This window comes from Vipera berus (genome assembly GCF_964194415.1).
Source record: "Vipera berus genome assembly, chromosome: 1".
NCBI classification, from domain to species: domain Eukaryota; kingdom Metazoa; phylum Chordata; class Lepidosauria; order Squamata; family Viperidae; genus Vipera; species Vipera berus.
The window spans coordinates 190,033,097-190,050,377 of NC_138202.1; the positions used below are offsets into that span (position 1 = coordinate 190,033,097).

General features: G+C 36.9%; 1 protein-coding gene across 2 annotated transcripts in view; it reads right to left on the reverse strand.

Moving 5' to 3' along the window:
* The window catches only part of MCM3AP (minichromosome maintenance complex component 3 associated protein), an 80,696-nt gene that overhangs the window by 44,557 nt on the left and 18,858 nt on the right, over positions 1-17,281 (reverse strand). For both annotated transcript variants that reach the window (XR_014026697.1, XM_081329670.1), the window contains exons 7-14: positions 14,737-14,876; positions 12,665-12,862; positions 11,216-11,484; positions 9,604-9,766; positions 5,402-5,562; positions 4,397-4,638; positions 2,594-2,766; positions 1,245-1,345 (exon numbers count right to left, since the gene is read on the reverse strand). Coding sequence is in view for 1 of the 2 variants with exons in the window: in XM_081329670.1 (XP_081185796.1) it covers positions 1,245-1,345; positions 2,594-2,766; positions 4,397-4,638; positions 5,402-5,562; positions 9,604-9,766; positions 11,216-11,484; positions 12,665-12,862; positions 14,737-14,876 (1,447 nt within the window). In the remaining variant the exon portion in view is untranslated. The remainder of the gene's footprint in view (positions 1-1,244; positions 1,346-2,593; positions 2,767-4,396; positions 4,639-5,401; positions 5,563-9,603; positions 9,767-11,215; positions 11,485-12,664; positions 12,863-14,736; positions 14,877-17,281) is intronic.

Genomic DNA, 17,281 nt, shown 5'->3' on the forward strand with positions numbered 1-17,281 from the left:
TCAACATGACCAGCAACATTTTTCAATTCAAAATAAAATTTGATATGACCTCAGAAACTTTTTAAAGAAGGAGTCTAATTTCAAAGTGCTAGGGAAGGGGGAAAAAGGAGTAAAAACATCATTATGATCAGATTTTGTATCTGCTGTATTAGAAAACACAGGACAGCATCTGACACAGACCAACCAATCACAGCGCAAGTAAATATCACTGCAGCATACAGAAACATACTGCCAGGGAAGGTGGAAAGATGAATGTCTCATGAAGCCTCATTCTACCACACTGGAAAAATCAAAGCCTAAAAGTTTGAGGTCCAATCTGAGAAATGATGTTCCCATATGATTTTCAATATATGCACACCCCTAGAACTAAGAATGTGTATCAGTAAAGAAACTGCTGAAAAGAGGCTAATGAAAAATATGAATGTAAATAAAATATGGGCAGTTATCCTTACGAGGATAAAATGAGGATAACAGACTTCTTTTGTTATAATCATTTACAGTTATTTTATCTATTTTATTGTAAGCGGCCCAGAGTCACCTAAGTGTCTGTATAAGAAAAATAAATAAATATACTATTGCATTTAAGCCACAATCTATCTTTTATGAGCCAAAAAACTGCTGCATCATCTTGTCATTTAGCTGGTTATAATAAAAGAATATCAGTATTAATTTCTTATCTTTCTTGGCCTATGGCAGAACGGGTGGAAAAAGCTTTTCTATGCAGAGAAAGATGTTACAATTCCTATAGGTGTTTTTCGTTAATCTGAAATCTATTATAAAAAATATTTATTTAACAGATTTGTATGGCTTCAAAACTTAAAACCACAACTTTGGACGGCTCAAAAGGACAATAAAACCACGATACCATAAAACCCATAAATGTATAGCTTCCTTTAGCTTACTTTCCTTGAACCTTCTGTCAGACAAGTATGGGAAGAGTTGTGCTGAAGCTGCAAGAGCCTTACAGATAATATAGAAACCCTGTTGAAAGAAGACTGAATATCTGAGGGATGAGTGACCAAAAAAGGCCTTCTTGAAATTCTAAAGCAATAAGCCCTTCCTATCTAGCTACAAGATTTGGAAGATGAAGAAGTGAGAAGAAAAATTGCTGTAAAGAGAACAGATGTCAGTTTTAATGCCAAAAGGCCTCAAAAGTAACAAAAAGATATGCCTACAATGACAAATAAGCAAACACCGACACCTGCTTCCAAAATATCATTAAAAACAATAATATTTATACATACCATATTGCCGTTTGTACATAGTCGGTTCCTACACTGCTGATTTCTTTGCATTCTTCTTCTAGTACCTCATACATAAGGTCTTTAGCTACCTCTAAAATGTCCTGAAATTAAGGAGGAGTAAGAATTAGACTTTAACACTGCTTTTTAGCATATGCTTTGCAATATTTGTAAAACCAAAACAAATAAAATGGTACAGTATATAGTAGCACAATATTAAAACTCAAACATTTGATGCAATAGAGAATTTAAGGCAATATTAAAACACAACAGGAGACCACTACTCAGTCTCTAAATATCAACATTCGTATCAGGGTGGTGTAAAGGCCTAGAAAGTTTTCCAGTTTTTACAGGAAAAACTGTAGTGAAATTTTCTGAATTAAAGAAAGGGTAAGTGAAAAGAAATGAAAAAGAGGGTTAAAACAGAAAGCAGGGTTCTGCTTATGGAAACGCATTTTTCAAAGGCTGGAAGACTGTTTTGTCTTTCAAGTATTCTGCAGGGAAATCTTCTCCTGGTTTGAGGACCAGCTTGATCTAGTGGTTAGGAACCAAGCTAGAAACTGAGAAGCTGCGAATTCAAGTTCCACCATAGCCATGAAAGCCAGCTGAGTAACTTTGGGCCAGTCATTGTCTCTCAGCCCAACCCACTTCACAGGCTTGTTCTGGTAAAAACAGGAGGAAGGTGTATTAGATATGTTTGCTGCCTTAATTTTTTTTTAAAAAAATGAAGATAAGATGCAAGCAAACAAACAGCCAAAATTATCCTTCCATTTTTTATCCCTATCAAATCCAGACCTCTAAGCAGTGGTGGAGTTCAAATACCTGAACAACTGGTTCTCTGCGTGGACGCCACTTCTGGACGTCCACTCACTTCCGGCAGTCTATTCTGGGCCTTGCGAAAAAGGGATAGGGTATCAACCGGTTCACCAAAGTCAACAAAGCAATAGCTATCGGTTCTACTGAACCAGTGCGAACCGGCTGAATCCCACCACTGCCTCTAAGGCAAGGATCAGAATCAAGAAATATAAAACCTTTCAGCTGAATGCAGACGTTTTCCTCACACTTATTCATTGGGAAGACTGGGAACAGGAAGGGCTACTGGCAAAGTTCCATAGGAGGAAGAAAGTATATGTGCCAGGAGAAGCTGTACGTTCTGAGGGATTGTATGCTCAGGTTTGAGGGCAAAAAAGGTCATTTTCTCAATCACTAGTATTATTTTTTAACCACGGTCAAACTTCAAGTATTTCTAACTGCTCTCATATCAAGAATGCTTATGTTAACACAAAAACAGATATATAAAATTATTTTTTGAAAAAGGCGTGATAATTTAAGAAATGTCAGATGCTTCTCACCATATCACTATATTCAGGCTGATGCTTTGGTGTGGGAGACAACAGTTGTGAAATGGGCTGAAAGATAGACTCTGCAGAGGAAGACACCAGTGCAGACGGGAATGGTGGAAGTAAAAATGAAGATTGAGATTGAAGTGCTTCTATTTTTACATTTTCCTCTCCCATTCTTGGTTCTGTGAGCAAAAACAGGAGGTAAAAGCTATTCAGCAAGAGAAACAATATTTTCATAACTTTTAAAAACATTTTTAAGGCAGGACAGACTTTTCCAGGATGGTTTCTAAAAACAAGAGTAAAGATATGATTAAATGTAAAGGTTCAAACTCAATCTCTTTATTTTCAGAGGTTTTAGGGGAATTACCTCAGAAACCTGAAATATTTCTGCCTCTCAAAGAGACACTGTCTATAACAGAGAATGCCCAGCCAGATGAATTAATACTCAGCTTTGGTATGAATTATTTTCACATTAAGCATTTATGTTTAACAATTTATATCAAAGAATAAATATGATAAAATAAATATGATAAAATAAATATGATAAAATAACTACACCCCATTGAATTTTTTGACAATTTCAAATTATTTCAAAATATAAATATTTGCTCTTTCATTTCTGCAATATTGATAAAGGGGATAGGTAAGGTAAAGGTAAAAGTTCCCCCGCACATTCGTGCTAGTCGTTTCCGACTCTAGGGGCCGGTGCTCATCTCCGTTTCAAAGCCGAAGAGCCAGCACTGTACCTTCCTCCGTGGTCATGTGGCCGGCATGACTAGACGCCAAAGGCGCACGGAACGCTGTTACCTTCCCACCGTAGTGGTCCCTATTTTTCTACTTGCATTTTTACGTGCTTTCGAACTGCTAGGTTGGCAGAAGCTGGAATGAGTAACAGGCGCTCACTCTGCTACGCGGCACTCGGGATTCGACCCGCCAAACTGCCGACCTTTTGATCGACAAGCTCAGTGTCCTAACCCACTGAGCCACCGCGTCCCTCAGCAAACACCTAGAGGTAAGCAAAGTCATTACCAAAAGCCAACATGGCTTTGTCAAAAACAGATCATGCCAGACAAATCTTATTGCATTCTTTGACCAGGTGACAAAATTAGTGGACCAGAGGAATACTGTGGATATAATTTACTTGGACTTCAGTAAGGCATTTGATAAAGTAGACCACAACTTATTACTTGATAAGATAGAAAAATGTAGGTTAGACAGCATCACCACCAGATGGATTCATAGCTGGCTGACCAGCCGTACTCAGCATGTGGACCTCAATGGAACTGCATCTACATGGAGGGAAGTGTGTAGTGGGGTGCCCGAGGGCCCTGTTCTGGGTCCAGTGCTCTTCAACATCTTCATCAATAATTTGGATGAGGGGTTAGAGGGGGAACTCATTAAATTTGCAGACGACACTAAGCTAGCAGGAATAGCCAACACTCCTAGCCAAAGGATAGGATCAAGTCAAAGCATTGAACTAACAAAAAAATTGGACCTTCCTTAAAATGAATTAGCAGCAATTCCATACAAATTATTTTTGATGAAAAATTCCATGCAAGAGCTTGGGACCTCCTTCTACATTAATTCATCTTGCTTTCTACAAATAAAGAATATATCATTTCAATCAGATGAATTGCAAAAACATTTAAAATAATCACCTGTAACAAGACTTTGTTGTATTTAATATTAAAGTTTCAGAGTGATGAAATATCTATAGTAATGCAAACTATGCCAAGCTAGTATATTTTTTAATAATAGGTTCTAGGAAACAATCGTATTTCCTATTGTCATTTTGTGACTGTAGTTTCTTACCTATTAAATCAACACTGACTTTCTGAAGATTGCTGGCTGAATCCACTACTGAATTCTCTCCCGTGTATTTGTTCTGAGCATTAAAACTGCACAAAGGTACATGAGGAGTCATGTGCTGTATAGGCCCCCCACTGACAATTTCTCCAACAGGCAGAATGAGCTTCTGCCCAACAAACAGGGATTTCTTTGGCTTGGGCAAGCTTTCTGGTTCCAAAAAGGCAGACCGATTCAACTCCACAGAACTGTGTAGAGAGTTAGGTACAGAACAAGATTGTAATGAACCATTTCACAACGTTTTTTTCAAAACACATCTATAATAAATTATAATAATGTCTTAATTTCTCTCTCCTTTGATGTGACATTTGGGGCAATGAATTAATATGAATCCCATTTAAAAACACAACAGCCCTGACACAAACTGTTGCACTGTCCAAATATAGCATATTAAGTATATTATATTTGTAGAAATTATGCATATGAACAATAAAAAACCAGTTCTTTGTAGAGTTATTTTAGATCAGTTTAAAAAAACATCTGTGGCAAGTGTTTTTCAATAAAAACCTAGGGCCCAGTGGACTTGGCATTTGATGGCAGGTTATAGAAATCAAATAAATAAATCTGCAGATTCTGTCAGATATCAGGTTTATCACAACATTTTTACTATTGTATTGTCCAATCATTTGTCAAAGACCAGCTCAAACAGTTTCAATATTTGGGATCTTGAATCATGGTCTATTCAGTCACATGATAACAGAAAGATTGACGCTAATATTTTATTATACAAGAGGAATGTGTGGCCAACATTAAAAATTAAACTAGAACAAGTTTCTGTGTCAGATACTATATAGTGCATAAAACTGAAACAATAATTTAAATTGGTCTTTGGGAATTACAGGTAGTCCTCAAATTCATAACCATAATGGAGCCTGCCCATTACTGTTGGAACTGTGATATGTGATAACCTCATTTAAACTGCCTATCCTGTAATGCAAAACAACCACTTACCCATCAGACACCCCCAAGCCATAATAACTTATAAAATCAGTTGCTTCTTCAAGGTTTCTAAACAGCAACATGCGAACTATATTCTCCAGTGGAAAGATAGTGGATCTCTGATAGTTCACAGTATAAGCAAAATTGAGACACTTTAGAGCATCTTTACGAATCTGAAAAATATTTTAAAAGATATTAACATCTTTACTACTTTATAATATTCTATTACATAATCATAACATTAAAAATATCTTATGGTCTGTGTCAAGTATCTTTTTCTTTTCTTTTTTTTGGAGTTGAATGTTTCATGAAGAGCTACAATGGATTTGAAAGTTGTATTGTATGGCCATAGGTCACACTGCATGGACCTTTTCGGAGAAAATTAAAGCTGTACAAATATTAGGAAAATCATATTTAACAACAAAAGTTTCCTTGCCTAGAAATACACCAATGACAACTTTAATCTGTGTTTATGAACTTTTTCTTTAAAAAGGAGCTGTTGAGAAGGTAGAAGTAAATCCTAAATGACCAAGCTTACATAAGTATGCACACTCCCTTTACATTTACAATTTCCTCCCATGGAATTTAGAAATTTACTTTGAAGTCTTCTGGTTTATGCAAAAGATAAAGAAGTCTATATTACTGATTCTAAAGTATCTCTCCAATGCTTTGAATACTGGAACCTCAAGAATACATTGAAAAGTATTCATGTCCTCATTGCTTGTAATATGTTTGTAGGCTTCTTGATGTGATTTTTTTTAATGTTTTATCGATTTTTAACAATCGATTTTACAATCTTTAGTGCTTAGTAAACATCATGTTGTCTGGGTTCACATATTTAACATTAACTTCTTAAACGTAAATCTGTTCAGTACTGCACAATCCAGTGTTTTTTCCCTGATCCTCCTTTCTTCCCTATATTTTTTCCATTTTTCCCTCATTACACGGTTACAATTCTTGCTACTGTTGATGCAAATAAAGTTAAATATAAACATCATATTTTACTAATATACAAATAATAATATCAATTCATAAGTCAATATCCTGTTTTTCATGCGTGTTAAGGTTTGATTTCCCACCAATATTTGAAATATCTTTGTCAGTTATGATTTTTTCAATATTAATTACATTTATATAGCTAAGAATTTTATTCATACCAGCCATTCTCTTACTTCCATATTTCCCATATCAAAAAAAGAAAGAAACAAAATGCTATTTTAATTCTAAATCGTATCTCTCATTATAAAAATCTAACGATATCTAAGGGTCATCTGTTCTTTTAATCATATTCAAAGATATTTAATCATATAATGCCCCCTCTAATAGGTCAAATCTTCTGTTTTTTAAGTCTAACTCTCACTTTCTTTCTTTGCAAGTACCGTATTTTTCGGACCATAAGACGCACTTTTTTTCCCCAAAAGTGGGGGGGAAAACAAGGGTGCGTCTTATGGTCCGAAGGTGATCCGTATGGCCAGCCCCAACCTCTGCAAGTGGAGCACGAATCGGCACATGCTGAGAAACGCCAATCTCACGCTCCTGCACTCTCCCTCGCTCGGTTTCAGCTTCCCTTGCTACAAGAGAAAGCAGGCTGAAACGGAGTGAGGAGATTGCCAGGAATGCGAATCGGCTGATCTCGTGCTGCTGCAATCTGCCTCGTTTCAGCTTGCTTTCTCTTGTAGCAAGGGAAGCTGAAACCGAGCGAGGGAGTTTGCAGGAGCGTGAGATCGGCCGATTCGCATTTCTGGCAATCTCCCTCACTCCGTTTCAGCTTGCTTTCTGGAAGAGAAAGCCGGGCTGCAGGGCCGCCTCCGCGGGTACTGCTCTAATGCAGAGAGGGAAGGACAAAGAGGAAGGAAGGAAGGAAGGAAGGAAGGAAGGAAGGAAGGAAGGAAGGAAGGAAGGAAGGAAGGAAGGGACAATGGGAGAGGGAGGGAGAGAAAGAGAGAGGGAGAGAGAGAGAAGGAGAAAGAATTTTTTTTCTTGTTTTCCTGCTCTAAAAACTGGGTGCGTCTTATGGTCCGGTGCATCTTATGGTCCGAAAAATACGGTAGCTTTCCAGGTCAAGGCAATTAAATCACCCAGGAATTTTCTTTCTATTTTTGTAAAAGTTGCTTGGTGTGAGGAAGACAATTTGGATAGTTGTCTTTTTTTTTGGGGGGGGGAAGTCCGCCCATTTATATTCCTTAAGACATTCCCACTTTCCTTCTCCCTCAATTTTCTAATTGTAGATTTAATTTGGAGAATTGCTCATTTATATTATCTAAATTGTTTCTATGGTTCTTTCTGTGTCCTCTTTGTGTGTGACAATTGTTTGGTGAATTAGTTGAAGCATAGAGTATATTTCCTTCTGAAAGGTGTTTATTTTTTCTTGAGGCATCATTCCTGGAGATCCTTGATTAGCCTGGGTGGGGAGAGCTTCAAATGGAGGTGCAAGGTATATTTTTTTACCACTTTTAGCTGGGTGTAAAATATCCATTTTGTTCCCCCCCCCTCCCGATAATCTGTCAAAACATTTGTGTTCTCCAAATACAAGTCTTGTCTTGTATCACCAGTCTTAATAAGAGTAGAACGAAGTTTCATGTAGTTTTCTGATCTTTATGTGTAGCCTTCATAATCCAATAGGTTCCAGAATATAGGTCCAGTCCTAAAAGCAATGTTTTGTAGTGATCCTTTGTCTCAGGCATACAAGAATTGTCAGTCAGACAAGGTTGTAATCCACAATGTTCAAAATGTTCAACCACCCTGAAAATAGTTCAAAAGTTTCTCCCAGCCAGATGTAGTCAAAAGCCAAATTTTTCTTTCTCTCCCAATAGTTCTTTAGATTAGTGGTCCAAGCTCAATATGTCTTTATAATCCAAGAAGGTCAGGGTGATAAATATGCCAAAATATTTTCTTTTATTGCCAGCGGTTCTTCATTAAGCTAGGAGTCACCAAGCAGCCAAGAAATTAGTTGCAGTGCTATTCTCAAATCCACCGGTAGATGTCATTCAAAATCCATTTTCCACTCTTAAAACAAAGGGTTGATTTCTTATATTTTACCTCAATTTTTTCCCCAAAGAGAAAATCCTAACAATTATCTCAGTTCTCAAATTTATACAAACTGTAGCTTTATGTTACTTCCACTTCAGTATTATGTATTTCTGTCCCCCATAAAAGAAATTAAAACGCCGCTTCCGTTCCTCTGGAAGGGTGGGGCTATCCCCTTCCTTCTCACATTCGGAGGCTTTTAGCTTCTTGGGAGCCTTTCCCAGGAAATTCAGTTGTAAAATAGTAAAGAAAGGATCAATATTCTCACCCAGTTCCAAACATGCTGTTTACAATCTGCTAATTGCTGTTTTTCTTCTTCAGTTGTCAGTGGCTAATGGCTGGCCACAGGAATGTAGCCAGTCTTTCCCCTGCTTGTTTGGAGGGCTTTCCTCGGATCAAATGGAAAGACCGCTTTCTCTCTGTGACTGACAAGGCACTCCTCCTTCTTCATCACCTCTTCAGGGCGACTTTAGGCCCTTTTGGGGGGCCCAGCAGGGAGAAATTGGGCACGGAAGGCAGAGCCCTGCCTTCCTGCATTCGTCTTGCCATGACGCCAAACCGGAAATCCTTGATGTGATGTCTTCAATTTAAAGCAGTGGTTCCCAAGCTTTTCTATACCCCGCACCCCTAGAACGCTTCTGATATATTCTCGCACCCCTTACAAAAGTTCAAAATGAATTATGCATATACACTATAACTTTGAAACTTCTAAACCCAAGTTTTTGCACCCCCTGGAATATCGTCTCACACCCCCAGGGGGTGCGAGTGCCCCCAGTTGGGAACCTGTTTTAAAGAATAGCTCAGTGCTAACTCATAAAACTATTCTACAGTTATAAAACTATTCTACAGTTATCCTTCAAAAACACCAACCATGGAATCATATCTGATGTTCTGAAACTAGCATCAATAACTGTCCACCAACAGAAATACTTGGTCTACTACTCTGCTTAGGTCTGTAATAAAATTCACACACTTAAAAAACTAAGCGGGAAATCATTACCTTATCAGCATTATCAGGATTTTATCTGTTTTGCAAAAGGCAAATTCATTATCCATCAGGTTGCATGAGAAATTTAAATAGTCTGATATAAGAATACAGAAGTTGTCTGTTATGCAATGTAATGTAATACAAAAAACCCTTTATTCTGCATAGTATTATAAACATTAAAATGGCTGTTATTTCTTACCTGATTGAAATAGCAATGAAGTAAGCATGCATTCAGATAAGATGCTGTTTGGACAAGTTTGAAAAATTTGACAAAATTATTGCTGTTTAATGCAGCAAAAGCTTGAACTGCAAATCTAACTTCAGGGGAGTTTCGGACAGATGGACGAAACTGTTGCACTTCTCTGTTGAGATAAAGATTGAAAAGAGTTCACTTACTTTTTTATTCACAATGGAAGTTATCTGCATGGAACAGGTACATTAAAAGAAGTTGCAAAACACTGGGATAGTTGAGCTTGAAATTCATACAGAATTATGCATTTAAATTTAAAACTGCCACAATATATTTGAAATGTTTATTCCAGTATCTAAATACTTTATTTTAAAATATATGCATTATTAATGACAGATGGATAGCTATGTTAATATACTAAACAAAAATAATGGCTGGACTAATTATTTTTAATTCAAGGTGCTATGAATCAGTGATCTGATTCTCAGATAACACTAACTCACATCATGGCAAGCCAAAATAAATCACATTACACCTAAATAAAACATGTGAATAAATTTACAATGATTATTATCAAAGTAGTCTTTAGACCAGAATCAATTTCATGATAGTTTTCCCTAGGCCTGCACATAAAAACAGATACTGATAGATATAAGGATTTGATCGAACAATCAAAAGATACAATAATGAAGTCAATATAAAACAATGAAAACAATCTCTTGCACCTCTCAATTTTTAGGTCAACTTACCATCTTTTACATCAATATTATGACAGTAGTCAACTTTTTCATGAGTCTGATGCTGATGAAAGTACATGTCATAATTAATCTATTAACCTTTAAGGTGCTTCAACTCTTTGCTTTTGAACTAGCTAACATAGAACTGTTTTATTCTGGTTTCAAGAACATATTTTTGCAAAAATCCTTCTCTGTAAATTTATGAAATGTATGAATTATTCAACCTTACTTTTAAGTACTTCTTTTTATTATAAAAGAGAAATGGACTCTTGGGGACAAATTATTATCAATGTTTATCTACTAAGAAGAACCCTACTACCTGGACAATTTAATATTACTGAACTGAAGCAGCTATCCTGTTCATTTCAAAAACAGGAAATAATTTGTCATTAGCAGCCAGTACGAAACACTGTCTGTGCTAGATGATAATTTAAAAGAACTAATGTTAGATGGATGGTTTTGTCTTTGGCAGTGTTAGATGATGATAAACCTTTGGTGTCTTCTAATCTTGCACTATGAAAATCTGCAACAAGTTCAAAGGATGTCCAAAGATCCTTTGCATATGACCCACAGAACTCTTATAAATGTTCCCAGGAAATTGTAATAATTAATACATTATCCAATGATATTTTTATTAATTTAAAATAATAAATATTTTAAACTGCATTTTTGCTCTTACCTATTACTGTTCTACTTCTTAATCCTGGCTTGTCTATCTTTTGGAATGCAAATCCTAGTCAAAAATCACTGAACACCCCATCATATAATTACATTTCTCTACATTAAAAGTGATTAAATCTTATCGTTCTAAATTCATGAACAATGCAATCAAATGTTTGCAGTGAAAAAAGTCAAATCAATGTTGTAAACATTTAAAAAGTCACCTGAGAATATCCCCTTTGTTAAGGTTCAGGAGGACATTGTATCCCCTAAATTCTGCTTCACCCTTGCAGTAAATACCCTTATTTGCAAGGTCCTGATACATCTCCTTCAGGCTCTGGAGACATTTAGTCATGTTTTCGTTGTTAATCTTTGCATCAAATGATGACATGGGTTCTTCACACAAATGATGAGAGCAGTGAATATGAAAACGGGCACATTTTTCAATCAAAGAAACAGTCAGAGGAGAACAGAGATGTTGTTGAGTTATATCCTAGCCAAACATAAAAAGGCAAAATGTTAGAACAACAAAATTCAACAAAATAAAACTCATCAAAATCTTCTTAGAAATTTGATGTGGCTATTCTTAATTATATATTTCTATAAATCTCAGTTAATGCTTTATGTAATGTAACCGAAAGTATTCCAAATACCTCCTGAACCCAACCCAAGAAGTGTGCAGTTAATAGAGATCACTTTTTTCATTGGTGGAAAAGCAGATGAAAAGGTGATGCAGATTAACCAATAATTCCAGGTACAAGAGGAAGTGGAAATGTTAAAAAAAAGAGGCAAACAAGAAATCAAGCAGCAACTAAATTTCATTTTTGATGTGTGCCGTTGTGCTCACAGTAAAAAATGGCAATAAACGTTATCTTATCTTAATTAATGTTCAAAGACAGCGAAAGAGACAGCGAAAGACCAAACCTCAATACCTTCCATATGACTGTAAGCTGCCCAGAATTACCCTGAGGTTAGAAGGGCGGCCTATACATTTTATAAATAAGTAAGTAAGCAAGCAAAGTTTGAGAACAGGTAAGCATTATCTTGCTATCTCCACAATGTGTCTGTCAGAACCCACTTCAATCCACATCTTAAGAAAGAAAGACTCTTGGAGACAAGATTATCCAAGCAGGAACTTTTACTAAGATATAGATGATAGAGGGTATAATAGACAGGATCTGAAGAATCCCCTCAGAGATTGGTATTTTTAAAGTGTCCCCAAGCAAACTCCACCCCTCAGTTCATTCGGTCAGTTCCGGATCAGCCAAACTCCAGGTGGCAAGCTCCTCGTGGGACAAACAGGATCATTCCCACCCCCTCACATTTCATGCGGAGAAACAATCCAGATTCCTCACTTACCACCCCCTTTCTTAGCTGTCCGCAAGATAAGAGGGGAATGCCTGGTAATTGGTTATATTGTGATGGATAGCAGGCAGGGGAATACACAAAGTTTACAATTAAAGAAGTGAAAGTAATAAAATCCCATGCTTGTTCCCTTTTCTCCTTGGGAATGGCAGAATCCAGGGAAGGGTGAGATTTGGGGTTTGCACAGAAGAGACAGAAATGAAATACAAATGGAATCTGACAGTGTCCCTCTTCCTTTCCCTCATCTTTTATTTCCTTCAGTCTTACCCTTCTATTTGTATTTATTCTGGGTTTTTTTTAATGGTTACCTTTCTTATCCCTCGGGTTCTGTTCCAGACAAAATCATACCACTCCCTGTAGTTCCCTTCTCCTTTGTCCATGATATGAGATACTAAATAGTCCATGGTCATGCTTAATACTTCCGAAGGCCTCAGTTCATGTGGTAAAGGTTCTTCCTGGTCTGCAGAAGACCTACTATACTCTTTTATTGCTGCTGCATGGTCAACCTTAAAGAAAGAAAAACATTTGCACCGTAAAATTCTAGATTGAAGTTTATATCCCACCTTTTCGTCAGCAATCCAAGGTAGCTTAAATGGACATCTTTCATTTTTCCTTTGCGATGACTACCTATAAGAGAGATTGGGCTGAAAGACAGTGATTTGTTCGAAGTCATATACTGAGTTTTCATTGTTCAGAATGGACTCAAAGCTGGATCTTCGCAATGCTAAGCAGCACCCTATATAAGAACAGACGGGTCTTCACGTTTCAATTGTAACATAAGGAACAGGAAAAAAATTGTCAGTTCAATCTTCATTACGGAAATTAATTCATTATTGTAAAGAATGGTTAAACAGTAGAATGGTTTACTAGAATACGGTAGATTGCTGGAGATTTTCAAACAAGATCTGGTAGCTACCTATCACGGATACTGTAGTGTAGTAGATTCCTGTCCTAAGAGTCCAAATCAAATGATTTATAAGTATTTAATCTAGTATGTAAAAATGTGATTACATCTTCTCCAACAGAATCTAGATTTTGATTGATATGGCATAATTTTAAAATATTTTATAATTAGTGAAATGAAGAATTTTAGGTCAGAAAGAACTCTGGAGAGGCGTAACGAGTTCAAATTCTGGAACCTTTTCTCATACTTTTAAAAGATTTTCAAGAGTCTTGTATTTAATATTAAATATTCTATTTTGATGGTTTTGATTTTGGATGAGGATATAAACCATTCTTCAGCTACTGTAAATCGTCCCACTAATGATATATAATAAAGCTTCTTAAGATATGATTGAACCCATATAAAATCAAATAAGAATTTGTTACTTTTAACAAAACACTTCAACAGAGTAACTATCTTTTTTCAAATCTGTTTAAGCAAGAACTGAAGGAAAAAGAATCAAGAACTAAAATCTATTCACTTTTTTCAAATTTCTCATATATTTTGTAAATACAGATCTGTAACAAGGAAGTTTTTTAAAGTGGAAAAGAATGGAACTCACAGAATGAAAGCATACTCCTAAATTTAATTTGAGTCCAATAAGTGTTATTTGATTGCCTAATCCACAGGTCAGCAACCCGTGGCTCTGAAGCCGCATGCAGCTGTTTCAGCCTTCTCCTGCGGCTCCCAGTCGTCCTCCAGAGAGAGAGAGACAGAGAGAGGCACTTGTGTTTCCCTTCTCTCTCTTTCTCTCTCTCTCTCTCTCTCTCTCTCTCTCACACACACACACACACACACACACACACACACACACAACAGAGTGGGGGAAGAAGACTGGCAGACCAAGGGCAGAAGAGCCAGCCCAATAAGAATGTGTGTCAGCTTGTCGGGGAACAGCCTGAAGCCAGCTTGCCTGGTGAGCAGAAGATCAGAGAGAGGGAGGGAGGGAGGGAGAACACTCATGCACAGCAGCCTCTATTTCTTTTTAATTAAACATTTCAATCAAGTTCTTCTCCTTGCGCGCACCGGCTCCCAGTGTTTTCTTTTCTCTGGGTCCAAGTGGCTCTTTGAGTGTTTAAGGTTGCCGACCGCCGGCCTAATCTTCTAAACTGTCTTAAGTAAAAAGCAGTAAAATAAGGTTTGGATCTGGAAATGAAAATCTTCATTATGGTTTTGTTGGTGCTACATAATCTATTTTTTATATTTGTGTAAGAAAAGAGACAGCTCTTTACCATGTGCAGAATTAAACAATAGACAAAGGAAATGGGAATGAATGAAGTATCTTTAAAATGTGTCAATAACCTTCAGCAGGTAAAACATAGCTCTAAGTCAAAGACATGCTTAAGAGTTTGGATGTAAGATCTCGTTGTGTCCAAACACAAATAATAAATCTGAAGTTGGAGAATTATTGCTTGGAAAGTATTCAATTATTTTTACCTTGTCAGTTCCTGGTATCACTTCAAAAGAACTAAGTTGGTTCCTTGTTTCTCTCATGTAACGCTCTTTTTCTGGACACATATCTGGACATGTGCCAACAAAGGTTTTAGCTTTGCCAAGATGCATTTGTTTTACTCGAGCTAGATACATAAGGTATAGAGAATTCATTTCACTAGAAGTACACATGCAAAGAGAGGATCAATATTTATAATGATGAAAATACAAGTAGTTTTTGACTTACAACTACAATCAGGCCCAGAAATCCAGTCATAGGTCATTGTGGTCGTACATCCAGGCAACCACATGACCAGGCCCATTTTTCAAACATGGTGGTCATTAAGCAAATCATCGTGGATATTAAACAAATCATGCAGTTGTTAAGTAAAACCATTCTTCCAAATGTGTTTTTTTTGCAGAAAACAAAAAACATCATAAATCATGGTCATGTGATCATGGGACACTGCAACCAATCTTAAATGTCAAGCACCCAAAGTGCAGTCACATCCCCCTGGGAGGGGTGCAATATTTTATAATGACCAAAAATGCTTTACAAGACATAAAGCACCCAATTTCAAGGCCATCGTAATTCTGAATGGTTGTAAAACAAGCTGTCATAAGTCAAGAACTACCTGTGGTGAATGGTGCCACTTTCTCTGTCTTATATATACAAAGTGGTATAAACATAAACATTTTCCAAAAATAAACTTGCTACATTTTCATGGAAAAATGTCCATGTTTAAAAATGCTAACATATCCATAAGACGTACAATTAGTAAAATGGGAATTTTTAAATTTCAGCAACTTTTTTATTATTCTAGCTTTATTCTGCCCATGTATAATAAAATTGAATTGCAATTACCAGTGATGTCCCACAATAGCTATTTATGAAGATAAGGAAGCTATAAGAGTTCTATGTATCTGGCACTAATGGACCCTTGCAACTCTATTTTTTTAAAAACTACATTACACATGCATTATTGATTTTCCTGCTAGGAATTATAAATGTATATCTTGAACCTTGACTGCCCAGGGGATACTTTGTTGTTCAGGTGGTAATCAGGATGCAGAAGAACAGTCACGCTCAAACCTAGCAAGACTTAGTGGATATGGGTATCCTGCAGTCTTATGAGCCTTGGTGGAGCAGTGGGCTAATGCCTCCTTAAGTAACACCAGCTGCCTGAAATTAGTGCAGGTTCGAGTCCCACCAGGCTCAAGGTTTTTTTATTTTATTTTATTTTATTTTATTTTATTTTATTGCATTTATATACCGCCCTTTCCCTGAGGACTCAGGGCGGTTTACAGGGAATTAAAAATCAAACATACAAAAGTTAAAAGCCAAGTTAAAAAATATTAAATTAACCCTGTACTATTAAAAACCCCAATTAAAATAATTTTCTCCTCAGCCTGGGCCCGAGAGCTCAAAGAGCCAGGTCTTCAGGCCCCGGCGGAATGATCGGAGGTCGGGGGCAGTCCTCAGCTCCACCGGCAGCTGGTTCCAGAGGGCAGGCGCTCCCACTGAGAAGGTTGACTCAGCCTTCCATCCTTCCGAGGTAGGTAAAATGAGGACCCAGATTGTTGGGGGCAATAAGCTGACTTTGTAAAAATGCCGCTGGGGGGGCGGGGGCAAAAGCCCTAATAAGCAGGCATATAGATAGAATGAAGGCTATTGCTAAGCACATTGATTTGTGCTTCTTAGATTGTAAGCCGCCCTGAGTCTTCGGAGAAGGTCGGGATATAAATGGGATAAAGAAGTCTTATTCTACCATCCCAAGTATTGACTGGACCACTGAAAGCTATTCAAAAGCTACAATCTCCACAATGCATTTACTGATATTTACTGATGGATGAAGACTACTATTCACACAAAATACTGGAGCAGCAAGCTTTATACTGGTTTCCAGGTCCACTTCAAAGTACTAGTTTTGATCTTTCAAATGCTACATATGGTTTAACACCCAGGTATCTAGAAAACCACCTTTTTAAAATAGATTCTGCCCATTTGGTGAGCATGTTGTAGAAGTAGATGCTTAAGGTTCTTCTCACTATGTGATCCAGAGGAAAGCAAGAAATTCCTGTTTTTCATCAATGGGACCTACTTTATGGATATCCTCCCATTAGAAATCAAGATGACTCCATCATTGACTTTTAGAAAAGACTTAAAAACAAGGCTGTTTGGAAGATCATTTAAGACCTGTCATCAACACACTTTTTTTTTTGCTGCAGTAACTTAAGGTATGATTTGAAGCTTTAAAGGTTATTATTTCTGTATTATTTATCTATTACTGTTATATTTATTTTGGTTTATTGTTATCTGAGTAATTTTTTGCATTTCACAACATGCAGTACATCTTGTGCCCCTTAGGCACATAACCAGCAGAATGATCTTGGCCCAATCACCTTCTTCCAGCCCTAGGAAGGATGCAAGCCACTTTTGAAAAACCTGCCAAGAAAACTGCAGGACTTGTACAGGTAGTCTCTGGAAATTACATATAACTGAATACCAACAAAAAATGACTGAAAGAAAGCTCACCTGATCTGATTTTTG